Source organism: Ranitomeya variabilis, chromosome 3 (genome assembly GCF_051348905.1).
Source record: "Ranitomeya variabilis isolate aRanVar5 chromosome 3, aRanVar5.hap1, whole genome shotgun sequence".
Lineage (NCBI taxonomy): Eukaryota > Metazoa > Chordata > Amphibia > Anura > Dendrobatidae > Ranitomeya > Ranitomeya variabilis.
In genome coordinates, this window is record NC_135234.1 from 742,174,259 (window position 1) to 742,192,914 (window position 18,656).

Consider the following 18,656-nt stretch of genomic DNA (forward strand, 5'->3'; position numbering starts at 1 on the left):
CCGCGTCCCGGCAACATGGCCGCCATTAACCAATCACAAGCCGTGACGTCACGGGAGGCTGGAAACGCGCTCATTTTAAAAAGGGCGCGTGTCCAGCCTCCCGTGACGTCACGGCTTGTGATTGGTTGCGTCGCGGTCAACCAATCACAAGCCGGGAGGCTGGACACGCGCCCATTTCAAAATGAGCGCGTCCAGCCTCCCGGCTTGTGATTGGTTGATCGCGGCGCAACCAATCACAAGCCGTGACGTCACGGGAGGCTGGACACGCGCCCATTTCAAAATGAGCGCGTGTCCAGCCTCCCGTGACGTCACGGCTTGTGATTGGTCAGGGCGGCCATATTGCCGGGACGCGGACCAATCACAGCAAGCCGTGACGTAATTTCGTCACGGCTTGCTGTGATTGGTCCGCGTCCCGGCAACATGGCCGACCTGACCAATCACAAGCCGGGAATTCACGTAACCAAGTAATAGCGCGAATTTTAAACAAACAACGCTGCCGGTTCCCTCGCTGAAGTCCCGGCTGCGTCGGACAGGTGAGTATAGCCATATTTTTTATTTTAATTCTTTCTTTTACACATTTATATGGTTCCCAGGGCCTGAAGGAGAGTTTCCTCTCCTTCAGACCCTGGGAACCATCAGGAATACCGTCCGATACTTGAGTCCCATTGACTTGTATTGGTATCGGGTATCGGTATCGGATTGGATCCGATACTTTGCCGGTATCGGCCGATACTTTCCGATACCGATACTTTCCGATATCGGAAAGTATCGCTCAACACTAGTTATGACAGATCCTATGTCAACATTATTTCCCCATCAGGAAGTGAACACATGGGAACATCACGGTTGATCCAGGCAACCAGAAAACAAAATACATTTTATTATACAGTACAGAGCAAAAGTTTGGCCACACCTTCTCATTTAAAGATTTTTCTGTATTTTCATGACTATGAAAATTGTACATTCACACTGAAGGCATCAAAACTATGAATTAACACATGTGGAATTATATACTTAACAAAAAAGTGTGAAACAACTGAAATTATGTCTTATATTCTAGGTCCTTCAAAGTAGCCACCTTTTGCTTTGATGATTGCTTTGCACACTCTTGACCGAAAATACGCTTATGTGAACTTTGCCAAATGAGACCTTTGACTTTGTGAGCAATCGTGGTGATGGGAATTATCCACAACACAGACAGACACTTAGCTCTGTTCGACTAAATAATTGCAGAGATCGGCTCTTGCTCTTTTTCACCCTGTATGAGCCTCCTGCTAAAGATTGGTCAATATTATACAGGGGACAAAGTACACGCCCTTAGAGAAAGTTTTGCTCATCTCTAGAGACGCTATTGAATGATGTGACCAGGTCCTCCATAAGGGAGAAGATTGGAAAAGGTTGCAAGCTTTGATGTACGTTCCTTTTTTTTTTTTTTTTTTTTTTTTTTTTTTTTTTAAATAGAGGGAAGAATTTAGAAGGGGCTTTCAGCAGTAAGACATTGACAAATTCATTAAAGGGAACCTGTCATCCCCAAAATCGAAGGGGAGCTAAGCCCACCAGCATCAGGGGCTCATCTACAGCATTCTGTAATGCGTTCTGTAATGCTGTAGATAACCCCCGATGTATCCTTAAAGATGAGAAAAAGAGGTTAGATTATACTCACCCAGGGGCAGTCCGGTCCGGTTCTGGTCCGATGGGCGTCGCGGACCGGGGCCTCCTATCTTCTTACGATGACGTCATCTTCTTGTATTCCCCCTGTGCCTCCGGCGCAGGCGTACTTTGTCTGCCCTGTTGAGGGCAGAGCAAAGTACTGCAGTGCGCAGGCGCCGGGAAAGGTCAGAGAGGCCCCAGGTGAGTATGATCTAACCTCTTTTTCTCATCTTTCAGGATACATCGGAGGCTTTTCTACAGCATTTCAGAATGCTGTAGATAAGCCCCTAATGCTGGTGGGCTTAGCTCATTTTGGGGGTGACAGGTTCCCTTTAATTTTCATAAAGTTTAAGTGGGCGTTATCAGATTTTGTCACTGGGGGAGGTGTACCTCTACCCCCTGTATGATGTTGACCAATCATAAGCAGGTAGCTTATGTGCTTTCCCCTGAATGTTGCTGCATGCTTATGGTTGGTCAACATTAGTGATGAGCGAATATACTCGTTACTCGAGATTTCTCGAGCATGCTCGGGGGTCCTCCGAGAATTTTTTAGTGCTCGGAAATGTAGTTTTTATTGCCGCAGCTGAATGATTAACATCTGTAAGCCAGCATAAGTACATGTGGGGGTTGCCACATGTAATCAAGCTGTCTAGTAGCCGCAAATCATCCAGCTGCGGCAAGGAAAACTAAATCTCCGAGCAGTCATAAATACTCGGAGACCACCCGAGCATGCTCGGGAAAACCCGAGCAATGATTATACTCGCTCATCACTAGTTAAGATCTATGGGCCAGACATAGATCTCCCTGAGAATCTGCCTCCAGAGCTTATTGTAAATGATAGGGGGCATTACCAATGTGAGACATGTAGATCAGGAGAGCAGACTGTCAGTCATTACATGTCTCACGCGGTAACACCCCCGTTATTTACAATAAACTATGGAGGGAAATTCTTGGGGACACCCATGTTCTGTCCATAGAACTTTGGTTTGTCCTGTGCTAGGGCTTGTTTTCTTGTTGGGAGAGTTGTAGCTTTCAATGTTGTTGTTTTGTGCAAGTAAAAAAACTTTATTTTAATCATATTTCCTATTTTTCTTTTCACCGGCGAGTTGACATCAAAACAAGCCTGCACCCGAGTCAAATAAGTCATGGGTAGTTGGACGCAGACAGGTCATAGTGCTCCTGAAACAGCTGGAAATGCCTCTAGTACACACAGGAGCACCAGAAACGGACTCTGGAGCAAAGAAAGAAGAAGAAGCAGCTATGTACTTATTGCTAGAAACTTCCTGGGGCAGCCTACTGGAGACCCCCTTTCCCTCCGGTATTGTTTGTAGAAACAATGCACTTTACAGCAGCTGAAAAAAACGTAGTAAATGTAAGTGTCAAAAGATATTAGCCTCTAAGAGGTGAGGAGTACTGTCCCCTCCACCAGTTCCTTCCTAGTGTGTATAGTATTACTACTCAGCCTTATCTAGACCTCCACAAGTATCAGAGATGCCAACTGTCAGAAACCCCCTGATATGATAATGAGATAACTCTGCTAACCCCGTCTTAACATGCACAGCAAAGCCAGCCATTGAGCTCCATTACAAAAAAACGCTTATAATAAAAGCCTGATTGAAATGTAATTTTCTGATGCTACTTTCCTGTTAGCTGGGAATAAAACAGACCAATTAGATAATATGCAATTGTGGATGAAATGCCTTAGGGTGCGTGCATGCTTGGAACGAACTTCACACCTCATACACTGATAGAATCTAAGCAGAAAAGTTTGAGTAACTTTGTAAAAATGTTACATGACTTTACTTGAATAATACTGCAGGGGCTGTGTGTAAAAAGTCTACTAAATGCTATCGGAAATGGTCAGTAAACTCATCCAGCCCTCCCCAAACTTCCTCCCTTCCGACTTTGTAGTCTGGCAATAGAGTAGTCACCAGTCTTATCGCTTTGCAGTCTCGACTGCTGGCTTTTCAGTAATTTGGCTGTATGCGTCTGGGTATATAAGAGGCAAACACAAAAGGAGCAATCTGATTGGTTGTTACGGCATTCATGTAAGATAAGGAATAAAGCATCTGGAAAAAAAAAAGTGGGCAAGTGCCAGGGTCTGAACAACGTTCACAAAAGGGGAAAAAAATTGTAGACTACTTGGAAACAGAATTTCCAAAAACTGGATTCTGAGGCCGAAAGTAGTCCAAGGATGGAAAACCAAGGCTCATTGATGGAAGGGTGGAGGATAACCCAACAGGTTTCATATAAAAAAAGGATAAAAGCATCACCAAGTGATCAAAACGTCACTGCTGGCTATGAGAGAAAGATATCGGAACTCGCAGAAAACCACTGCTCACTGTATACGGGGACGACCCTGCAATAGCTGCAGAACGAGACCGTGGGAGAATTCGGCCTGGTCTAATGAGTCACGTCTTGTGGATGCGGCAGGTACCACCTACACAACGTGGTAGAGACCATGCACCCCTCCCTATAGCGCTATTCCTTAATGGCAACGCCGCACTGCAGAACAGGAACAGGACAAAGTACAAGCTGATGACTTGCTGTATTTTTTGGATTATAAGATGCATTTTTTTCACAAAAAAGTTCTGGGGAAAATGGGGGTGCGTCTTAAAATTCTGATATACCTTACCGGCCACGGTGGAGCAGGGTCCCAGAATGGCTGCTGGAGGAGGCAAGAGTGGAGCGCTGCTGCAGGCTGGGATGAGGGGGTGTTGGGATGTGCGCCGCTGTGGGTGTTCGGTGGCTCTGCCGACATTTTGTGAAAGCTCAGAGCCCCTGTACTTACATGGTTTACTATGCGGTGAACTCCGGGAAAATGGCTACTGGGGGCGGCGCTTGCTCAGATGGAGATCTCAGCACATGAGACCTTAGCGCTGAGATCTCCATCTACGCATGCGCCGCCCCAGTAGCCATTTTCCCGGAGTTCACCGCATAGTAAACCAGGCAGCCATTTTCTCAGAGTCCACCACATAGTAAACCATGTAAGTACGGGGGCTCTGAGCTTTCACAAAATGTTGGCAGAGCCCCCGCACCACTGAACACCCGCAGCGGTGCGCATCCGAACACCCCCTCATCCCAGCCTGCGGCCTGCAGCAATGCTCCACTCCTGCCTCCTCCAGCAGTGACCCTGGGACCCCGCAGTCACCACCCCCGGTAAGCAATAAGACACATGGATTATAAGAAGCACCACCATTTTATTAAAATAACAATTTTTTTTTTCCTATTTTTCTCCTCAAAATTTGGGGTGCGCCTTATAATCCGCAAAATACAGCATTGCCAAATATCCCACATCTCAGTTTGATCTTGCACCCGTGTACCGTACTGCAAGAAGCAATTCATGGAGGTCGCACCGAGAAATGCACAGGACCTGCTGTGACTGCCTCACTGCAGATAGCACAGGACTCAGGGACCTAGTGGGGTCCGGGCCTTCAGGGGGTCAGAGCTGTTATTTTTTTGGAGATATGAAGAGGATTTAGACATTATTTCGCGGGGCGAGGAGCTGAGCTTAGGCTACAAATGTCAGACTTGCTGTTGCATAACTATTCCACAGCGCAATTTGGGCTTTGAATTAGCCATTAAACCGTGTAAGGGAAAAAAGTCTAAGTTACTTACTGTTAACGGGATTTTTCAGAGCCCATGACAGCACCACCTGAGAGAGGGTATCCGCCCACCAGGACAGGAAACCTACTGAATAAAACGGCGGCACCTCTCCTCTGCATCCGTTCGGTTTCCTGTCCTTGTGGAAGCCTACAGAAGCAAGCAGTACACTTACACAGGAGGGTGTCCAGGAGATCGGGATGCCGTCCGTGGGAGAATGCCGGCCAGGAGGTTGGCGCAGCGCCATGTGGGAGGAGTCTTCTTAGTAAAATGTCCCCTGCCTGCACGGGTTCTGGGTCTGCGCGCGCTGAGGAATGGATTCCCAGCGGTGTGCGCCAGGACACACTTCCGGTCTGCGCATGGAGGACGCTGTAGGATCTGGAGTCCGGAGACCGAGTGTGCTGGAAAGCAGGCTGCCCGGGACTGCGCATGTGCGGGAAGCAGGAGACATCTGGAGTGTACCGCTGACGCAACGCGCCGGTGAAGTCAGCGGCAATCCAGGCTGAGCGTGCGGAATCTCCTGCACACAGTGCGCCGGATTCAAAATTGGAGGAGGGGCCACCCAATATTTAAAGGGGTTCGTCCAAAAGAATGGCAGCATTTCCTGCAGCTCCAGACATGGAAGAGCAGCAGCAGCCACCACCGCCTTCTCTACTGCAAGCATCGCAGGAGCCTCCCCAGCGCTGTAGAGGGCGTGATAGCAGTCATGCAGGACCAGCCTGGGAAGCAAGGCTCATGGGGGAAGGGAAAAAAAACACATGACCTGCACACATGCAGACACTGTATGAGTGAATTCCAACTTCACATGATTTACATTAAAGTTTAGAGTGTGAGCCCCGATGGGGACAGAGGTTATAATATCTGGGAATCAATAGTGCTATACAAGGGAGGAAAATAAATAAAGTCTGTGCCGCCATCGACGGCTGAATGCAACCAAAACCCCAGCAGGTCTGGACTCATTTCAGCAGCCGGGGGGTATTATTTATTGTTCTAAAACATGTATTTAAGAGATATGTATATGTGTGTATATATATATTTATTTTTTTTTAATTCATTTTCATCAATAACATCGCACCTTTCGGCTTTTGGATGTTTTTTTTTTTTTATAATTCTCCTGCACATTAACTTTACAGATAGACGGCCGAGGGGAGCTCGGAGACAGATACAGGAGTTACAGGCGATCCCATTGGAGCTCGCTGACAGATCCTGAGGGAACTCATTCTGCAGCTGGCAATGGAGATCATAGAAGGAAAACAGTGCAACATTTTTAATGAAATCCAACTACAAAAATGACTTAAGTGCCCCAAAAATATACATGGATAAAAAAAAAAAAACCCTATAAAGTGGAAACCCCCTTTAAATGCCTATTCCACAGTGTGGTGTATATACCTGCAGTGTGATGGGGCAGCCATAGCTATAGACACGGTGTACCAGTGCCTGTCACACACACATACCCCGGTCCCGTCCGTCTCCCCAGCGCCCCCCGGAGCTCCCTCCATCCCCAGGACCACCGGACCGCCATTGTTACCTGTCAGCCCCGGCTCGTGCTGCAGCCCAGGCGGGAGCGCACCGCTTCACTGACCGGCCGAGCTAGGAGAGCGTCGCAGCGCTGATGACGTCACGCCGAGCGCCGTCCTATCATGTGCGCCCAGGGGCTGAGCGTGGTCACCGCGCGGCCTCCTCCCTGCACGCTGCGTCAGCCGCTCTGTCACTGCGGGCGGTTTCCATGGCGACCAGCTGTCAATAAGCCTGGCCGCCCTAGATGGAGAGGGGGCTGCATTATTAGGGCCCCCCAGGCTCCATCATCTCCCTCCACAGATTAACCCCTTCAAGATTCAGACATTTTATCATCTTTGCCCTTTTTTCCTCCCCCCCTCTTCTTCCAGGAGCCATATTTCTTTTTATAGCAGGGTTTGTGTTTTGTGATTGACACCATTGTTTTTTTTTTTGTTTTTTTTTAAATGGTTAAAAAAAATTCTCAGCTTTGTTGTTTGTGTCTCTATTTTTTTCCCCAAGACCCGAAAACATTTTTCTCCTTTTCCATGTGAGAGCTGATATTTTTTCCCCCCGCGCTGCCATTCTCGCCGGCTAGTTTGCAGGGAACGTTTCACATTTCGATCCTCTTTTTATTGTTTTTTTTTTCCTTTTAAGAACATGCATTGACCCAAAAAAATATAAAATAGCAATTCTGGTAATTTGATTTTTTTTCCCCACAGTGCTCATCTTTATGGGTTAAAAACCATGAGAGTGTAATAAATTGCACCCGGTAATTCTCATTATTTATGCTCATTTTTTTTTTCATTTCTTCATTTTGGATGAAGAATTATTTTTTTTCATATATTTTCCCTTTTTTAGCTCCCATACAGGACGTGAACCTGCAGATTGTAGGAAAATTAACAATCTCCTTTAGGCCCCTTTCACACATCAGTCGCAATCCGTCGAATTTTGAAAAAAAAAACCGATCCGGTGACTGATGCCGCCGGATCCGTTTTTTTCTCATAGACTTGTATTTCCGAGGAATGGCCTCACGTTTCATCCGTCGTTCGCCAGGTCCGTCGAAAATTATTTGTCCGGCGCCCGGAGCCAACGGATAAAGTAACGTCTTTTTGTGTGCGTTGAAAAATCGGACAGCGCCGTATCTGACGCTGTCCGTGGTTTGCTTGAATGGAAGCTTATGGGTGCCGGATTCCGTCTTTTTGTAACTGATCATGCTCCGATTTACTTAGGATCCAATTAGCCACATCCGCTAGTTGGATCCGTTGAAAAAACGAATCCATCACATCAGTTTTTCACAATTTGAGACGGATCCGTCGAGCCAACGGATTGTGACTGACGGCAAAAAACTGATGTGTGAAAGGGGCCTTACAGGAGCACTACTACAGTATGATGGCAATGGGGGTCTTCAGCGGGGCACCAGCTACCATGGCAACTCGTTCGCACCCTGAGATCACGTATGCAGTAAATCCGCATACTTCCAAAACACGATTGCTAATGTAGAACGCAGCAAAAATACACTGCGTCCAAAACACTGCTATTCTTGATTGTGGACACACAGCCTAAGACTTCTTTCACATGTTCTGATATTTCCAGTACTAGAAAAAACGGTACCAGAGATATCCATGTCCGTGTGTCCATCTGTTGTGAATGTAATACTTGCGGCACGCGTGTGGTAACCGTGTGCCACCCGTCTGCCGCATCAGTACCACAGAGACGGCCGCCGGGGAAGAAGCGCTACAGTAAGCGCTGTTCCCCGGCCGCAGGTGCTGAAGACGACTCTCATTCTCCCCTGCTCAGCCGGAGATCGGCGCGAGCAGAAGAGAATGATGAGAGTTATATTAAAGTCAGTGCGATGACAGCAGGTGGAGGCTTTTGGGACTCTTACTCCCATCATTCGACACCTGCTGCCGCTAATAACAGTGACAGCTGGAGCGGATGATCGGGGTATTCCTCACCTGCCGCCTGCGATATAGCGAAATTAATGAAAAACCCGATGTGGGTTCCCCCCCCCTATTTTTTTGAACCAACCAGGAAAAACTCACAGCTGGGGGCTGCAACCCTCAGCTGTCAGCTTCAGCAAGGCTGGTTATAAAAAATAGAGGGGTCCCCAAGCAGTTTTTTTAAATTATTTAAATAAATAATTTAAAAATACGGCGTTGAGTCCCCCCCATTTTGACAACCAGCCTGGCTAAAGCTCACAGCTGGGGGCTGGTACTCTCAGACTGGTAAGGGGCCATGGATATTGCTTCCCCCCCAGCCTAAAAACAGCAGCCCGCAGCTGCCCAGTAAAAGAGCATCTATTAGATGCGCCAATTCTGGTGCTTTGCCCGGCTCTTCCCACTTGCTCTGTAGCGGTGGCTGTGGGGTTGATGTCACCTTTGTATTTTCCAGTGACATCAAGCCCACGGATTAGTAATGGAAACGCGTCTATAAGACACCTATCCATTACTAATCCTATAGTTATATGTAAATACAGTAAACACACAGCAAGAATAAAGTCCTTTAATTGAAAAAATGACACAGACTCCTTTAATAATCTCAATTAAACCATACTTACGACCTTGCCTATTTCCCCCAAAGCCCTCAATCTCCTGTAATAAAAGTAAAATAATAAAACAATAATATGCCATACCTGTTCATCGTGTCCCACGCTGTAATCCATGTCTGGGGGCTAAATAGTTTTCAACCTGGACGGTGCCACGAGGCGACTGTCTAGGCTGAGAACCACTGGTGAATGAGATGCTGAGAGCGCAGCATCATTGACCAGCGGTGACATCATCAAGGTCGGGCTGAACTGCGGTGACCTCAGGACCGTGGGAAAATGCCAAAGATGATGTCACCGCTGATGAATTATGCTGCACTCTCGCCATCTCATTCACCAGTGGTTCTCAACCTGGATGATCGCATCGTGGCACCATCCAGGTTTAAAACTTTTTAGCCCCCAGACATGGATTACGGCGTGGGTCAGAATGACGGTATATATTTTTTTATTCTACTTTTATTATAGGAGATCGAGGGCTTCCGTGGAATTAGGTGTTGCAGTAAGTATGGTTTAATTGAGATTATTAAAGGAGTCTGCGTCATTTTTTCAATTAAAGGACTTTATTCTGGCTGTGTTTTTATTTACATATAACTATAGGATTAGTAATGGATAGGTGTCTTATAGACGTGTTTCCATTACTAATCCGTGGGCATGATGTCACCTTACAATACAAAGGTGACATCAACCCCACAAATATGAACCCCACTTGCCACTGCTACAGGGCAAGTGGGAAGAGTTGGGCAAAGAGCCAGAATTGGCGCATCTAGTAGATAAACCTTTTCTGGGCAGCTGCGGGCTGCTGTTTTTAGGCTGGGGGGGCAATATCAATAGCCCCTGACCAGCCTGAGAATACCAGCCCCCAGCTGTGAGCTTTAGCAAGGCTGGTTATCAAAAATGGGGGGACCCCACGCCATTTATTAAAATTATTTATTTGAATAATTAAAAAACAGCGTGGGGCTCCTCTATCCTTGATAACCAACCTTGCTGAAGCTGACAGCTGAGGGTTGCAGCCCCCAGCTGTGAGTTTTTCCTGGTTGGTTCAAGAAAATAGGGGGAACCCACGCCGGGTTTTACATTAATTTATTTTGTTAAATCGCAGGCGGCGGGTGAGGAATACCCCGATCATCTGCTCCTGCTGTCACTGTTATTAGCGGCAGCAGGTGTTGGATGATGGGAGTAAGAGTCCCAAAAGCCGCCACCTGCTGTCATCGTTCTGACTTTAATATAACTCTCATCATTCACCTCTGCACTTGCTGATCGCCGGCAGAGCAGAGGAGAATGATGGCTGTCTTCAGCACCTGGCGCCGGGGAACAGCGCTTACTGTAGCTCTTCTTCCCCGGTGCCGATGCGTGTGACACGAATGACATCAATTTGTGTTCTCCGTGTGCACGTGTGCGGGACAGTTTCCCGCCCGTGCTGACGGTAAAAAACAGACATGTCTACGTGCACGGACCAATTCATTTGAATGGGTCTATGTGTGTCAGTGTCTCCAGTACGTGAGAAAACTGTCACCACACGTACCGGAGACACGTATGTGTGAAAGAGGCCTAAGAGATTTCCATTGGCGTGTAAGTGGTTAAATAGCACTAATTGAAGCTTGCTGTTGCTCCTGTTAGGCCACGTTCACATGTTCAGTATTTGATCAGTATTTATAAGACAACAGCAGGATAGGAACAATCAGTGGAAAAGTATAATAGAAAGCCATCACCACTTCTGTAGTTTTCACCCACTCCAGGTTTTGGTTTACAAATACTGATGTAACATACTGAGGGTGTGAACGCGTCCTTAGAAGAAGGTGAGAGGATGCCGACACCTTCATTGTGTGCTCAGATTTCTAAGCCCACTCCTTACACCTACAACCCTCTCCCTGAATTACCAGTAGGGATGAGCGTGGAAGTTCAGGTTCAACCGAACATTATTCCAAACTTTGGTTCGGGTCCCAGAACTTTACCCGAACTTGAACCAGAACCCGAACACCCTGGAAAACAATGAGGGCCGAAGTTTTGATCTGGAAAATTCTCTCTCTCCTCCCGGTCTTCCCTTGAAACACCGAACATTAAAACAGACTTGCGTGAGATATCAGTATTCAGTGTTTAGCACAGGACAGAACCCAGAACTTTTAATTTCAGGTTTGCTCATCCCTACTTACTAGTACTTCATGGGGCAGAAAAGGGAGAGCATTGATGTCTCATTGACATGAATGGGAAGAACTGGTATATGAACCTGCTGCTGCACCTAGACATAAAGGAGGAGAGCACTGGCCTCCGCATTGTGGGGATCTCAGAGGTTGCTCCTCCACCAATCCAGCCTTGATAGTCTACTCAAAGGATTGGCTCTCATTGTCAGGGCTTACTCATACTGGCAAAATAATTGGGACCAATTATGCGACAGACACTCGGCTCAATCTCTTTCAGAATTTGATCTGACTGTAATCGGAGTTTCATCTACACGTGTGGAGAAGATAGAGAACTCCATCTTCTACATTGTCTCTGTGAGTGCGCATCGGAAACCAATGTTTCACACACACACACTCGTAGATTAATATAGGTCCCCATGATCGAAATATTGGAGCCATTTACAGCATCCTGAATCAGCATGAGAAACTAATTGCAGATCTGTAAAGGCCACCACTGCAGTCTGAATGTGGCCGGTTACCTAGATGAAGAGTGTGCTCTACTATTCTTTAGAGCCTTGTTGTGATGTCTGAAGCTGGCGAGATCACTGGATCTGTTTTGTGTCAGTGCCCCTGTGCTTCTCCTATATGGCAGAGGCAAAGCTGTATTTGCTAGTAGTATAAGAGAGCACTCATTTACACCAGCAGAATGACCATGACTCTAGTCCGAACCACCAGTCTTACACCAAGCCACAATTCCAAACCACTTATCTTACACCAAGCCAGTAGTAAGAACCACCTGTCTTACACCAAGCCACTAGTCCCAGCCGCCAGCCTTACACCAAGCCACCAGTCCGAACCACCAATCTTACACCAAGCCACTAGTCCGAGCCGCCAGCCTTACAACAAGCCATCAGTCAGAATTGCTTCCCTTACACCAAGCCACTAGTCCGAACCACCAATCTTACACCAAGCCACCAGTCCCAACCCCCAGCCTTACACCAAGCCACTAGTCTGAACCACAAATCTTTAGGGGCCCCCTATCCCGACAAAGCAGGAGGCTGTGGAGTGGTGCACTTCTGAAGATACACCATGAGCAACCCCTTTAAGTAGTTAAAACTGTTAAAGGGGTTGACCAGTGAAAACAAGTTAAAATCTTTCCACTGGATAGGTGATAATTTATTGATTGTGGGGGTCCGACTGCTGAGATCGGGGAACTTTTATCCCTGACACATTGGAGCAGCACTGCACTTGTAGAACTGTCGCGCTGTTTGTTCCCTATATGTCTGTTGAGCTCTGCGCTGGGCTTCATTCAGTTGCCCCTTGGAGAGTGGAGTGGTGTTCGGACATATTCTGCCTCTCTGGTAATGGAGATAAGAATTCCCAGTGCAGGTCCCAGCGGTTGGACCCCCAGAACTTTAAGGGCTTGACAACCCCCTTTAACCACAGCTTCCCATATAGCGCCCAGGTGTGCCTCCCATCTAACTGTTATCTGTGAGGTTTTTCCCAAATGAACCCCATGTCTGTGTGGGAAATCGGTCACATGCACTGGGACAGTGACTACCGTGGGACAGTGACTACTGTGGGTCAGCGACTACCGTGGGACAGTGACTACCGTGGGTCGGTGACTACCGTGGGACAGTGACTACTGTGGGTCAGCGACTACCTTGGGACGGTGACTACCGTGGGACAGTGACTACCGTGGGACAGTGACTACCGTGGGACAGCGACTACTGTGGGACAGTGACTACCGTGGGACAGTGACTACTGTGGGTCAGCGACTACCGTGGGACAGTGACTACCGTGGGTCGGTGACTACCGTGGGACAGTGACTACTGTGGGTCAGCGACTACCGTGGGACGGTGACTACCGTGGGACAGCGACTACTGTGGGACAGCGACTACCGTGGGACGGTGACTACCGTGGGACAGTGACTACTGTGGGTCAGCGACTACCGTGGGACAGTGACTACAGTGGGACAGCGACTACCGTGGGTCAGCGACTACCGTGGGATGGCGACTACCGTGGGACGGTGACTACCGTGGGATGGTGACTACCGTGGGACGGCGACTACAGTGGGACAGCGACTACCGTGGGATGGTGACTACCGTGGGACAGCGACTACCGTGGGTCAGCGACTACCGTGGGTCAGCGACTACCGTGGGACGGCGACTACCGCGGGACGGTGACTACTGTGGGATGGTGACTACCGTGGGACAGCGACTACAGTGGGACAGCGACTACCGTGCGTCAGCGACTACCGTGGGACGGCGACTACCGTGGGACAGTGACTACCGTGGGATGGTGACTACCGTGGGACAGCGACTACAGTGGGACAGCGACTACCGTGGGACGGCGACTACCGTGGGTCGGCGACTACCGTGGGACAGCGACTACCGTGGGACGGTGACTACCGTGGGTCAGCGACTACCGTGGGACAGCGACTACCGTGGGACAGCGACTACCGTTGGACAGTGACTACCGTGGGTCAGCGACTACCGTGGGACAGCGACTACCGTGGGACAGTGACTACCGTGGGATGGCGACTACCATGGGGCGGTGACTACCGTGGGACGGTGACTACCGTGGGATGGTGACTACCGTGGGGCTGACGCTCCCGTTATGAGGCCCTGGGGGCGCATTCGTTCATTTAAAGGATTTATTAAATTGTTAAATTTATTGGAACTTATTTATTTTTAGAAAATTGCTATGGCCAGAAGCTTAGTGTTAGATGTGTGCAGTTTCATTGGCTCCTGGTGTACAGATTAGGAAAGTCTGGTGACTCCCTGCCGCCACGGAGGACATATTGGGTCCCCAGAAGGAGACGAGCTGCTGCACTGTGGGGGAGAAAGACGCTCTCATCCTTATTATTTCCTCCCCTCTTTACGTGCGCGCCGTCTACGCGTCCAGTGCGCGTGCGCGTCTTGACGTCGCCGCCATGTTGGCGGAGGCAGTCGCGGCCTGATCTTTGGTTGCTATGGTAGCGACTCTTCAACAACCTCTTGTCTCCCCGTAAGAAGCGTCCGGTCGCCGGGCTGCAGAGCGTGGAAGATGCCGCTGGCGGCTGCTGAGGACCGGAGGAAGGAGTTCATCCTCAGCACTGTGCACAACTACTTCGGGCTGTCCGGAGAGCGGCCCCCGGGCTGTGCGGAGCTGGACCGCTTTCTGGATGACGGCAATGAGTTCACCCTGTCAGCGAGGAGGGCCGGGGCCCGGGTGCTGCTCACTAATAAGGTGCGTGAGGTACAGGGGGTGGCAGGGGCCCTCAGTGCTACCCCGGGGGCCACCAGTGGCTCACCCCACACACAGGGCTCCTGCTAATCTACTGTAGAGTAAGGGGTCACTTGCTGCCCCCTGGATTGAGGGGAACCTGGTCTGTGTCCCCCATAGACGGAGAGGGATCCTGGGCTGTGCCCCCCATGGACGGAGGGGAACCTGGGCTGTGCCCCCCATGGAGGGAGGGGAGACCTGGGCTGTGCCCCCCATGGACGGAGAGGGATCCTGGGCTGTGCCCCCCATGGACAGAGGGGGATCCTGGGCTGTGCCTCCCATGGACGGAGAGGGATCCTGGGCTGTGCCCCCCCATAGATGGAGGGGGATCCTGGGTTGTGCCCCCTCCCATAGATTGAGGGGGATCCTGGGCTGTGTCCCCCCATAGATGGAGGGGGATCCTGGGCTGTGCCCCCCCCCATAGATGGAGGGGGATCCTGGGCTGTGCCCCCCCCATAGATGGAGGGGGATCCTGGGCTGTGCCCCCCCCCCATAGATGGAGGGGGATCCTGGGCTGTGCCCCCCCCATAGATGGAGGGGGATCCTGGGCTGTGCCCCCCCCCATAGATGGAGGGGGATCCTGGGCTGTGCCCCCCCCATAGATGGAGGGGGATCCTGGGCTGTGCCCCCCATGGACAGAGGGGGATCCTGGGCTGTGCCTCCCATGGACGGAGGGGGAACCTGGGCTGTGCCCCCCATGGACAGAGGGGGATCCTGGGCTGTGCCTCCCATGGACGGAGGGGGATCCTGGGCTGTGCCCCCCATGGACGGAGGGGGATCCTGGGCTGTGCCTCCCATGGACGGAGGGGGATCCTGGGCTGTGCCCCCCCCTCCATAGATGGAGGGGGATCCTGGGCTGTGCCCCCCCATAGATGGAGGGGGATCCTGGGTTGTGCCCCCTCCCATAGATTGAGGGGGATCCTGGGCAGTGTCCCCCCATAGATGGAGGGGGATCCTGGGCTGTGCCCCCCCCATAGATGGAGGGGGATCCTGGGCTGTGCCCCCCCCCCATAGATGGAGGGGGATCCTGGGCTGTGCCCACCCATTGACGGAGGGGGGAACCTGAGCTCTGTTTTCCCCCATGGACGGAGGGGGGAATCTGGGCTCTGCCCCCCCCCCCCCCCTGTGGACGGAGGGGGAACCTGGGCTCTGTCCGCCCCATGGACGGAGGGGGAACCTGGGCTCTGTCCCCCCCCATGGACAGAGGGGGAACCTGGGCTCTGTCCCCCCCCATGGACGGAGGGGGAACCTGGGCTCTGTCCCCCCCCCCCCATGGATGGAGGGGGAACCTGGGCTCTGTCCCCCCATGGACGGAGGGGGAACCTGGGCTGTGTCCCCCATGGACGGAGGGGGAACCTGGGCTGTGTCCCCCATGGACGGAGGGGGAACCTGGGCTGTGTCCCCCATGAATGGAGGGGGAACCTGGGCTGTGTCCCCCATGAATGGAGGGAGATCCTGTGCTGTCCTCCATAGACGGAGGGGATCCTGGGCTGTGCCCTCCCTATGGACGGGGGGGGGAACCCGGGCTCTGTCCCCCCCCATGGACGGAGGGGGAACCTGGGCTCTGTCCCCCCCATGGACGGAGGGGGAACCTGGGCTCTGTCCCCCCCATGGACGGAGGGGGAACCTGGGCTCTGTCCCCCCATGGACGGAGGGGGAACCTGGGCTCTGTCCCCCCCATGGACGGAGGAGGAACCAGGGCTGTGCCCCCCCATGAATTTGACCTTGTAAGGGAGATAATGTGCTTTTTTTTCCATTGTGGTGTCCGAGAATGCCAATAAAAGTTCTATATTGTGTTGATAAATTGGTGATCGGTCATTAGAAACGTTTAATACCTTATTTTTTTTCACTTCGGGCTGTATGTGCGGAGGATCGGCCCTTCCGGATCTATAGGGCAGGTTACAGCCACGGTGCAGAATACGGTGTTATCACTTTATGCTGATGTGTTTCTGCCTCTTTCCCTGCAGGTTGAACCTGGAGATACCAAGGAGAAGGTTCTTGTGTTCTTTAAAATCCGACCAGAAGTCATCACTGAAGACAACCTTCATGAAAACGTCCTAGTTTCCTCCATGTTGGACTCTCCTATTAATACGCTGTACCAGGCGGTCCGGCAAATATTTGCCCCATTATTACTGAAGGTGAATAGCAGACAGATCCATACAGAAGCAATACCAAAATAAATGTGAGAAAACCATTTAATGATGGCGAATTGCCACCTACTGTAAGAATAACACGGCCAAGGTTTTGTATTTTGATTGGAGACTACACCTCACGTTCACATACACGATGCATCTGCACCAGGGCTGTGGAGTCGGTAAGCCAAACCTCCGACTCCTCAATTTCCATGACACCGACTCCACCAAAATGGGCTCCGACTCCACAGCCCTGGTCTGCACACTGAGACTAATGAAGACATAAACTCCAATATTGCTGTAAAAGTTAAAAGTGCGTTTTTTGATAAGAGCACAAAAGCCATCTAACCACGTCAAGGTGTACCCAACTGTGCATGGTCCCTAACCATATGTCCTACCTTTCCATGTGCCAAACCAGTTTCATCTGAATGGGGAGTGAAAAGGAAACCAGGCGAAGCTCGCAATTAAAACTTTGTATAGAAAAGGTGGGAGGATAAGGGTGCTGCGCTCTGGTCGCAGTCGCATACACTTCACATGGAGAGGTAGGACATATAGTGGTTAGGGAACATCCATAGTTGGGTTCACCTTGACGTGGTTGGATGGCTTTAGCGCTCTTTGATCAAAAAACACTAAGTACCTAACTCCCCAGAATATTTCTTTCTTTCTGCTTTCTAATTTATTAAGGATGAGAAATGGAGTAAGGAGTGTGACCCTAAACTTCAGACATTGCTTAGTGACTTGGAGGCCGGGCTGGGCAGTGTGCTACGGAGGAGGACCGTCACTAGCAGAGGCAGCCCGAGGACTGGAGGAGAAGATGACCTGCAAGGTGGGTTGTGGTTAGTTAAAAAATATGCATATATAAACTCCGTGAGTGCAAATGCACAGCGTTTTCTTCATTGATGAGCTATCCTGCTGCAGTGAGTGCAGCATATAAATCACTAGATGGTGGCCAGATTCTAACGCATCGGGTATTGTAGAATATGTATGTAGTTTATTTATGAAGATTTTAGAATAATACAATGAATACACAGGATTCGGTTGGCCGGGCACTACCAATTAGCGAAGCGTGGTTCAAATCCCGTGCCAATTCGCGGCCGGACTGCTCCTGTCACTGATTGTTCGCAGCCGGCCACGTAGTATATATAGCACAGCCACATAGCATATAACAGCTCACTTGGCATATAACACAGCCCAAGTAGTATATTGCACAGCCACGTAGTATATTGCACAGCCACGTAGTATATTGCACAACCACGTAGTACATAGCACAGCCACGTAGTATATAGCACAGCCCATGCAGTATATTACACAGCCACGTAGTATATTGCACAGCCACGTAGTATATAACACAGCTCACGTAGTATATAGCACAGCTCACGTAGTATATAGCACAGCCCACGTAGTATATTGCACAGCCCACGTAGTATATAGCAGAGCCACGTAGTATATTGCACAGCCCATGCAGTATATAGCACAGCCCACGTAGTATATTGCACAGCCACATAGTATATTGCACAGCCACGTAGTATATTGCACAGCCACATAGTATATAACACAGCCACGTAGTATGTAGCACAGCCCACGTAGTATATAACAGCTCACGTAGTATATAACAGCTCACGTAGTATATAACAGCTCACGTAGTATATAACAGCTCACGTAGTATATAGCACAGCCACGTAGTATATAGCACAGCTCACGTAGTATATAGCACTGCCCACGTAGTATATCACACAGCCACGTAGTATATAACACAGCTCACATAGTATATAGCACAGCCACGTAGTATATAGCACAGCCACGTAGTATATAGCACAGCCACGTAGTATGTAACACAGCCCACGTAGT

At 49.9% G+C, this 18,656-nt stretch overlaps 2 protein-coding genes across 7 annotated transcripts in view; one reads left to right on the forward strand and one right to left on the reverse strand.

Annotated features, from left to right (window-relative positions):
- Positions 1-6,925, reverse strand: part of DCUN1D5 (defective in cullin neddylation 1 domain containing 5) — a 29,360-nt gene extending 22,435 nt beyond the window's left edge. Inside the window, exons 1-2 of one of the 2 annotated variants that reach the window (XM_077298506.1) lie at positions 6,782-6,900; positions 6,329-6,474 (exon numbers count right to left, since the gene is read on the reverse strand). The gene's annotated coding sequence lies outside the window, so the exon portion shown is untranslated. Of the gene's footprint in view, positions 1-6,328; positions 6,475-6,781 lie in introns of both variants that reach the window. The other variant, XM_077298504.1, reaches the window with a different exon arrangement.
- Positions 6,926-14,299: 7,374 nt separating this feature from the next.
- The window catches only part of DYNC2H1 (dynein cytoplasmic 2 heavy chain 1), a 491,577-nt gene continuing 487,220 nt past the window's right edge, over positions 14,300-18,656 (forward strand). For 4 of the 5 annotated variants that reach the window (XM_077298507.1, XM_077298508.1, XM_077298510.1 and 1 more), the window contains exons 1-3: positions 14,315-14,640; positions 16,644-16,814; positions 17,493-17,634. In XM_077298507.1, the coding sequence (XP_077154622.1) occupies positions 14,458-14,640; positions 16,644-16,814; positions 17,493-17,634 (496 nt within the window). In that variant the 5' untranslated portion in view covers positions 14,315-14,457. Of the gene's footprint in view, positions 14,641-16,643; positions 16,815-17,492; positions 17,635-18,656 lie in introns of all 5 variants that reach the window. The other variant, XM_077298509.1, reaches the window with a different exon arrangement.